Source organism: Anoplophora glabripennis, unplaced genomic scaffold (genome assembly GCF_000390285.2).
Source record: "Anoplophora glabripennis isolate ALB-LARVAE unplaced genomic scaffold, Agla_2.0 scaffold55, whole genome shotgun sequence".
Classification (NCBI taxonomy): Eukaryota; Metazoa; Arthropoda; class Insecta; order Coleoptera; family Cerambycidae; genus Anoplophora; species Anoplophora glabripennis.
The window spans coordinates 106689-116368 of record NW_019416774.1 but is presented as its reverse complement, the minus strand read 5'-3'; the positions used below and the strand labels follow the sequence as shown (position 1 = coordinate 116368).

At 30.6% G+C, this 9680-nt stretch overlaps 1 protein-coding gene across 1 annotated transcript in view; it reads left to right on the top strand.

Moving 5' to 3' along the window:
• The first annotated feature begins 393 nt into the window (after positions 1–393).
• Positions 394–9680, top strand: part of LOC108906041 (GRIP and coiled-coil domain-containing protein 2-like) — a 31616-nt gene continuing 22329 nt past the window's right edge. The window contains exons 1-4 of the mRNA XM_018709180.1: positions 394–411; positions 2088–2219; positions 8675–9049; positions 9106–9338. Coding sequence (XP_018564696.1) covers positions 394–411; positions 2088–2219; positions 8675–9049; positions 9106–9338 — 758 coding nt within the window. The remainder of the gene's footprint in view (positions 412–2087; positions 2220–8674; positions 9050–9105; positions 9339–9680) is intronic.

Sequence of the window (9680 nt, the reverse complement as noted above, 5' to 3'; positions counted from 1 at the left end):
AAATTGCTGAAATTGTATCATTTTTGAAAAACCTGTCCCAAACTTAACTACCTTCTACTCTCTAATATATAGGGTGTCCGGAAACTAGTGGACCATACTTTACAGATAGCCTACTTAGATAAAAAATAAACCCATTTAGATCAAGTTACCGTGGTATAAGCGTATTTTTTTCACATGTTGCGTTAATATTAGTTACTAGTAAAATGGAATAAAAAGAAGAATCAAAATTCTACCAACATAATTTGATCTGAATCGATTTATTTCCAAATAAAATTATGTCATAACTGACGACCTCTAGCAAGAGGTCAAAAACAAACAACTTTTACATATCATATTTTGGTCTTTTTTAGAGATTTTGATTTAAAAAAAAATTTAGTGACACAGAAACAAAAGATGATAATCCCGCAGTCTGTAGGTCTGTAGGACAAATGTCCGTCATGTATCTATTTTATTTTAATTTGTACAGGGTGTTAATGAACTTGGAAATACGGCTATTAAATGTATCTACTCTCGAAAAACAGCACAGCGATCAGTACAACAATGCATTACAAAATGCCTTTCGAATACAGTTCGCTTTCATAAGACTTCATAAGAAACCTACAAACTCGAAAAAAGTGTTACAGAATTCTTTGTAAGTACTCGCCGCCATAAAATACATGTATCTCAGCAGTTCCAAAACAGTTCTAAACACATTTATTTCAATTAGCTTTTTTCTCTATGACCTTATACTTCCTATACAAGTTTGTGACATCAGTTAACTCAGTTTTTGCTCCTTTTTCATCCCATTAAATTTTTGACATAAGTTCATTAACACCCTGTATACAATGGAATTAATTAGGAATGGACAAGAAATTCTTGAAATAGAAAAGTACTATTCTAAAAATTGAAAAGAGAAGCCTGGCATTACAGAATTCAATAAAACAATTTCTGATAAAAATAAATGACCAACACTTTTATTTATTGTTCGTATCTCGTGCAGATTAGTATTTGAGAAGAATAGTGTAATCTTTGCTTATAAATTAACTTCAGTGGGCTTCAAGTTGAACAAAATATTACAGTTATTTAGACTTCACATCAACCAGTTTCTTATAGGTGTTTTACATTGACAATTTATTGATCAATTAATTCATGAAGTCGCTTCATCAAGAAATTGGACAAGTGTAATGCACCAAATCTGCTGTCAAATAACTTCATGAATTTATTCACCAAGTTCTTGACGAATTAGAGCATGTTCTAATTTTCGTCAATTTCTTCGTGAAGTTCGGAAGTACCAACCCAACAGATTTCCAGCCTCGGATCAGTAATGAGGTTATGTTATTGGCATATGTAAATAATTGTGTGGCGTCGTGCTAGTTTTGCATTGTTTTTACTGATTTGTTACTTACAAAAACTAATATTTATATAATATGTGTCAGAACGGTACCACTGTTGTATCACTACAATTATGAGTGGAAAGGTGACATTTTTGAAATTTATTTGCTTCTTTGATTCATTGGTAGAACTGATTCATACGTCAAAAAACTTGACAAAGTCCGTAGAACTTCGTCAATTTATTCATCAATAAATTGTCAATATAAAACAGCTATTACATATTTTTTATTAATCATGTAAAACGATTTTGAAATTCTGATTGGAATAATGCAAAAAGATTATACGACCGCGCGTGGGACATTCTAATTTTTAAAAAGCGATTAAGCTAAAATTGGTCGTTTTGTGGCTTGACAAATACAGTATTCCCTAAAAGCTTAAATCCCTGCAATGTGAGATTGTGCCTAAATCTACAATTAAGTATTTGTACCTAATCACATCTAAATTTGTTTTAGACTAATGGGACAACTACTACTGCTAGTGATACGTATATTTTCTAAGGTAATGACGTTTTACACGTAGATAACAAATAATTCAGTTTTACAGAATTAATTGTAAATTTAGAACACAATGTAAGTGGATTATGTTTATCGAATTATAGAAACAGTCACTGTTTGCTTAGGTCGACATTTAATTAAGTATAAAAAATTAACTGCATCCTTACACTAATTTTGGTGTTGCAGAAAACTGCTTTTATAACACATCGTTTCCTTTTCCAGCCTTATAGGCCTGATCCCTGTGATCTAGAATACGCAGATGTAGATTACAAATCGTACGGCCCCATTAACTACAAAGCTGCATCTATATATGCCGCTATGAAGAGGAACAAAAATAACAATAAAATGGAAGAGGTGAACAAAGAGGACCTTCTCTAAACTGTTTTCGATATGATATTGTTGCTACTCATAATTTTACTAGTACGTCGAATATTCTGCTCGTTTATATCCGGTTCATGATTATTAATATATGTATGGAATATTAAATAAGGTAATCCTTCGTCCATTTAACATAATATTATACTTGTTTTAACGGAAACAATGTTGTACATAGTTACAATAAGAGGCATACAAAAATTTACATAAAAATCAAATTTATTTTCTTCTCAGTAGAAGACTTGGTAAGTAAACTTTTTCTTGCATAACTATTTCATTTATAAATAAGTTTTTTCATATTATTAGGAATTTGAATTTATTTTATTAGTTTTCATAAATGCAAACTATTTTAATATGCTTATAGAAATAATTCTCACAACCAAATAAAACACAAATTTTTATAAAAAATGGTGTTGCACCTAAAAAATTTAGAAATTTATTGTGTACATTTTTTTGTCTGCACAAGGTTGTAATTAACAGGCTCAGACCAATATATATGGTGGATTATATTCTGCAAAGAAACCACTACCACGAATCCGAAGATTCTATATTTACAATTTACAAGATATTTCTTTTAGTTGCAAAAAAATGAGGTTTTATTGAAATAAATTTTAAATTTTTCATATTCTATAAAAGAAGGCAAAAATGTGGGAGCAGTGGTTAACTTGATAATAATAATGCATTAGAGACTTATCAAAAACATGTGTTTAAAAAATATATATAAAAATATAGAATGTATATCTAATTAAACGATATTTATGACCACAACAATAATAATTCTAATAATCACGTTTGCGGTTTGAGGTAAATCATATTTTTTCTTAATTTCTTAGATCTTGTCGTAAACCAAACTTGTTTGTGAACACACGTTCAGTTATATGAATTTTTTCTATTAATTTAGGACACAGAATTTGTCATATATTTTGGTCAAGCGTACTAGTTACACCTTGTACAATAATATATTAATTAATTAATCCAGTTTTGTTAATTTACGAATATTAGCACAGAAGAATTAATAAATTTGTACCTTCAAAGTCTATTTATTGAGTAAGATTTCTAGATTAATGTTCACATTATTTGTTCTCTGTCTTTTAAGGTCAATTTACATTTTCTAGACCATAGTTTTCCCATCATAAAAATATTTGAAATACTAATTGTAAATAAAAGTATATTATTTGTACTTCCTGGATGTTTTCGTTACATTTTTTTTCTCAATTCGAAATACTTTTACATGTACGCAAATGACTTCACTTTAAAAAAATTAAAACCTATTTTATTTAGAAAAGTATGCCACCGATACCCTGTAACTCCGCCACTGGAGCATGTAAATTTTAAGAAAAGCCCTCAGATTTTGGACAATGTTTACATAAATACATGTGTCCAATTTCAAATTATTTCACTTACTAGTTTCTAAATTATTTAAAAAAATTAAAAATATTTTTTGAATTTTAACACCCTGTATCTCTTTAACGATGCGTCTTAGATAAAAACTTTATAGGAAAGACTTCCCTTCAAATTCACCAAAGAACACGAGGTTTCATGTTTGTTCACCATTTGTGAATCACCCTGTATATTGGTGACACGATTGCTAAGGTCAATTTCCTTTTCCAAACCGGATATAAACCGAGCAACAGTTTGTGTTACGTACAAACCAAAAAACGTTTTGTATAAAATCTCCTATAATTTAAGTAAATTTTTATAAAGATGTCCTGTTGAAAAAATCTTATGAAAAGTATTCACGATTTTTAAAACATTGTATTTGTGAATGTAAATATGAAATATTATCTATTTTATAAATCACTTGAATGTTTGAGACATATCGAAAATGTTATATAATGTTTATTGTTATCTGCAATTAAGTGTACCAAAAATTTGCTGCATATTTATTACTGTTACTTGTGAAACTGCCAAAGTTCTTTTGATAATTTATTTTAAGAGTTCTAGAATTTTTTTGAATAGTGTGTAACGCTGTAGTTTAGCTTCGTTTTCTATTATTTATTCAAATACCTACATGGTGGGTCAAATAGAAGAATAACATGATTTTATTCAATTTTTATCATACGATAAAAATTAAAATATTTTACGAAATTTTAATTTTCCAAAAATATTGCGAACTTTCCTTAATAAATCTTTAATTTGGTCCACGGGGTATATAAAAATTAGTTGTAAGATTATTTGCACATATTTTAGTTCTATATATTTTGTGCACCCGTAATTAGTTACTGATAAAAGAAGTACATGTGAAGTAAATAGTCTTGCAACCGATTATTACTGTCAAAAAAATGACATTAATTGCTTATTAACGCAGGGTTGAGTATGTCTTACAAACTGTTAGGAAACGAAATGCTCAAAAAATCTCTTAGATGTTGTATTGTACGACATACTTGACTTTTACGATTAACTATTTTTATCGTTTTTGGTGCCAAAGAAAACACGACTTTCTAAAAGTGACGTCCATGAAAACTTTGTAATTTGGTGTGGTGCTGCAATACTAACCTTCGGACTTTATATTAAATATATTTAGTACATTCATAACTAGATTTACTTGTATAGCCATTAATACATTTAAATATCTCTGTATCATCTTGTAGATATGTATGATATAACTATTAGCTCTTATGCTGTTTAATAAAGAAATCGTATTTAAACATTTAATGTCTCATTACTTTCTTCGATAAAATCAGGGATGTTCAGATATGGAAGCTACACAATTATAATGGCATCGATTTACTTGTACAATTGCGACAACTGGCCCTTTGCTTCAACTTGATGCCAATATATTTTTTTCACCCATGTTTTCAAAATAATTTGATAAACCTATAAACAGCCATTCACTAGCCAAAGACCTTGTAGAGCGAGAAAAACAAAATTTTATTCATGCTTCGAAAATTTCCCGGGGTTCCCCTTCGAAGCCCCAATTGCCGCCAAGCACCATCAAGCGTAAAAAAACATGCTTCGGAAAATGGGTATTTTTTAAGGAGGTCAAATTCTCAAATTCAATACGGACACGACTGCAGAATCCTTGCGGATCCAACATTGGCCGTGTTCGAACGTCGACCCGGATACCCTGCAGCCTATTAATCAAATTTTTATATTTGCGTTGTATGCAGATATTATTACTGCTTTATTTATTATAAATTAGCTAAAAATTTTAATAAATCACAATTTTATAAAATCAAAACTAAGTTAAAAATTTATCAAGCTCTATGCTTCCACAGCTCTAGTAGCTCATACTGTCCAGGAGTTTCTGAACCTGAGGAATACAAGCTCCTAAAGCTTTTATACTAGGCACCTTGAGGAGATCTTACAAATACAAGCTCCTAAAGCTTCCATACCAAGTACTCCAGGGAGACCTCAAACTACAAGCTCTTAAAACTTCTAAATCAAGTAATCTCGTAGCCTCGTAAACATTAGTGCTCCAACAAAACCAAAAGACAGTGATTAAAATCCACCAGACTCGTCAGTGCTAATAAATATAAAATATTAGACGCAATAAAAAAAGCTCAGTCGAAAGCTTCACATACAAAAAGAAAATAACAATAGAATTTCGAAGTGTGTAAATGCGTTTTAGATACAACACCCTGTATTTTAGTTAGGAAGCTACAGGAATGTTAATGCTTTATTTTCTACATATTTAGACCAAAAATTATGTAAGTATATTAAGTATATAAAAAATAAAGTGCCTTATTATTGAAAATTAAAATTATTTATGCAAATAAACATGTAACTTACATCAATGATTATTAGGCTGCCAGAACTAAGCCGCGAGACATAGGCGTGGGCATTATTTATTAAAAAGCAACAAATTAAATTGTGTACAATACACCACCATAAACACCAACGGATAGGAATTAGTTACACAATATCCGCAGGATAACAATGGCAACATTATACTAACATGAGGTGAACGTGAAAAGCAGTCTGAGGTAGCGGCTCGCACATGTCTCGGTTGACGCCATTTAATTGCGATTCTCTCTGACAGACCTACTGATTATGAAAAGCCACCCTGTGTAGAGAGTTGACACTTGAAATATGCTTCCCTAGCGGACATTCATATGTCTATAAAATATTCGAAGACGAAAGTGTAAATATTTTATGCATACTTTATTTGCATCAGTGTCGTACTTGGGGCAATTAATTACATAACACAGTAACAGCAATATAAGTAAAATATTAAGGAACAAGAAAGTATTGCGATAAAAATAAAGTAGGTAAGTTTCTTTGCNATAGAATTTCGAAGTGTGTAAATGCGTTTTAGATACAACACCCTGTATTTTAGTTAGGAAGCTACAGGAATGTTAATGCTTTATTTTCTACATATTTAGACCAAAAATTATGTAAGTATATTAAGTATATAAAAAATAAAGTGCCTTATTATTGAAAATTAAAATTATTTATGCAAATAAACATGTAACTTACATCAATGATTATTAGGCTGTCAGAACTAAGCCGCGAGACATAGGCGTAGGCATTATTTATTAAAAAGCAACAAATTAAATTGTCTACAATACACCACCATAAACACCAACGGATAGGAATTAGTTACACAATATCCGCAGGATAACAATGGCAACAGTATACTAACATGAGGTGAACGTGAAAAGCAGTCTGAGACAGCGGCTCGCACATGTCTCGGTTGACGTCATTTAATTGCAATTCTCTCTGACAGACCTACTGATTATGAAAAGCCACCCTGTGCAGAGAGTTGACACTTGAAATATGCTTCCCTAGCGGACATTCATATGTCTATAAAATATTCGAAGACGAAAGTGTAAATATTTTATGCATACTTTATTTGCATCAGTGTCGTACTTGGGGCAATTAATTACATAACACAGTAACAGCAATATAAGTAAAATATTAAGGAACAAGAAAGTATTGCGATAAAAATAAAGTAGGTAAGTTTCTTTGCTAAATAAATACCTCAGAATAATGATCTGAAGAAACTTAAAATCTTAAAGGATATTGTTGCGTATTATGAGTACAGAAAGTAAATAGTATTCGAAGCAAATATGCAACATCGCTACCATTAAATGAATCCTTCTTCGTTATAGCTACAAATAATAATAATAATAACATATTTACTTGACAACATTTAAATGGAAATAATCTGTTCTATGCCTTGTTTTGAAACGTCCCAATTTTTACTTATTTATTTCGACTCAACAAAAAAAAACAAGGGTCGAGTGATAATAATAATTGTAAATTTGCATAATTTGACATATATGGATGAAATGTCAAATGAATAGATTGTATCTCTATCTTGTGAGAAGTTATAGTCGAATTATTGACTTTTATCAATAATTTGCTGTTCCTAACTTTGTCACAGTGACTGGAGTGTCAAGCTTGAATGTGCATTTTATGAAATAAGCTTGAAAGGAACAAAATTATATACAGGGTTACTCGAAAATCAGTCTTTTTTCGAAAAACATAAGAGAGTAGTAATTTATAAAAAATTGAAAGACGAATCCGAAAATATCATGATTGTTACTGTTAAGCTGTGGCGTACTATTTTATTTAGAAATATATGCCACCGATATCCTGTATCTGCGCCACTGGATCATCTAAATTTTAGAAAAAGGGCTCAGATTTTGGATGATGTTTACATAAGTACATGTGCCCAATTTCAAATTATTTCACTAAAGTACTAGTTTTTAAATTATTAAAAAAATTAAGAAGCGTCCTAGATAAAAATTGTATACGAAAGACCCCTTAAAATTCACCAAAGAATACGAGGTTTTATTTTTGGTCATCGTTTGTGAATCACCCTGTATTGTGTAGGTACGAGGTAACTGACTGGTTGTAACAAAATTTTTTTTGAGTAATTTATCAAATACTGTATTTCATGTCACAAGTTTTAAAAAATAGTCGAGCCCTTTACTCTCCTTTTTTATCCTTTTTTTTTGACGTGAGGAATCAGACCCTGGTTTGTTGCAACTGCGCTCATACACCCTGTAGAATTTTATATTACAACAATTTCTAGTACCCTTTGAAAAACCGTTTTATCAAATATTTTGACATTCACGTCAACTTCACTAATTTCAATCGAATTTAAAGAATTTTTTGCAAATATGGATGAAGATAAATTTAAAGAAATCGTAAGTACCTAACTATTTCGATATAAATTGCATAGAAAAATCATTTGGAAATTGTAGATGAACCAAAAAAGTAGATAATTTCAATTCAGGGTATCATTTAGTGTACATATCCTTCACAGTTTAATATCATAGAAATACTAGCAAATCCATAAATTCTTTACTGACATATATTTTTACTGTATTTATATTACGTAACTACAACTTATAATATAGGATTTTTTTAATTAAGGCACCTACTGTTCGATTTGAGAAATATGAGTATGTTAATTTAAGCTATCATAGTTTTACAAAAACCAAAAATGGGAACACTTTACCTACACACAGGTTCTTTTCTAGGATAGGCACGTAAAAGACAAAACTAAATCTAACGAAATTAAAAGTCATTCCATGGCCACCATTAAAAATTGTCAGCAAAAAGATGCCGCGAGTACCGCCTCCAGCGCATCCAACATTAAACCCAGGAAATCTTCAAATCTCTTAGCCTTTGTTCGTCGAAGTAAAAAGAAGAATAAGAAATCTGAAACTTCTTTAAATCCCATCAACATCTCATCTCAGAATCTGGAATACATAGCTAGTAATTCCTCGCTAGGATTGCATCCAGATGAATTTGATGCAGGTAGAGAAAGTGTAAGAGATTTCGTGGATAACGGCGGCGACAACCATTTGAGCATAAAGAGCAATGAGGAATACTTGCATACGACAGATTCAGAAGTATCTAGCATCCTCTTTATGCGTACAAATTAATTATAAGTACTTAAAATTTGTAGCATTCGGTTCAATCGACAACGAAAACGAAGAGCCACTTTTTCCGGAAACTCATTAAAAAGCAGTCATCTGAAAATATCAAGAAGAAGTCCGATCACGATTTAATAAATCGCAGTAGTAAAGGGAATATTATCGAAAAGACGCAAAGCTGTAAGGTCTATCGCTTACATTCAAATAAAGATTTTACCGAAAGGAGTATTTTGAGAAACAATATATGTGCACCAACATCATTTATGTAAGTATAAAATCTCATTCAACAGTACATTATTACAATTTTTTAGGTATTCTACTTTTTATCAAAACATAATTTTAAATATTTATTTGCATGCACTGTAACAATTTGTTATGAATTATATTGACTTAAGATTAAAATTATGTATACTTTACTTATGAGAGAAACAATGTTGTTGAAAAATACAGGGTGACACACCAGGGGGCAAAAAATGAAGGATCTGGATCAGATTCAATTTTAAACAAAAAAGACAGACAGACAATAGTCCAGGCAGTATCTGTTTCAAAGAGTGCATATTTGGGTGAATCGTATATCCACGGAGATTTTTGGCTTTAAAATATCACT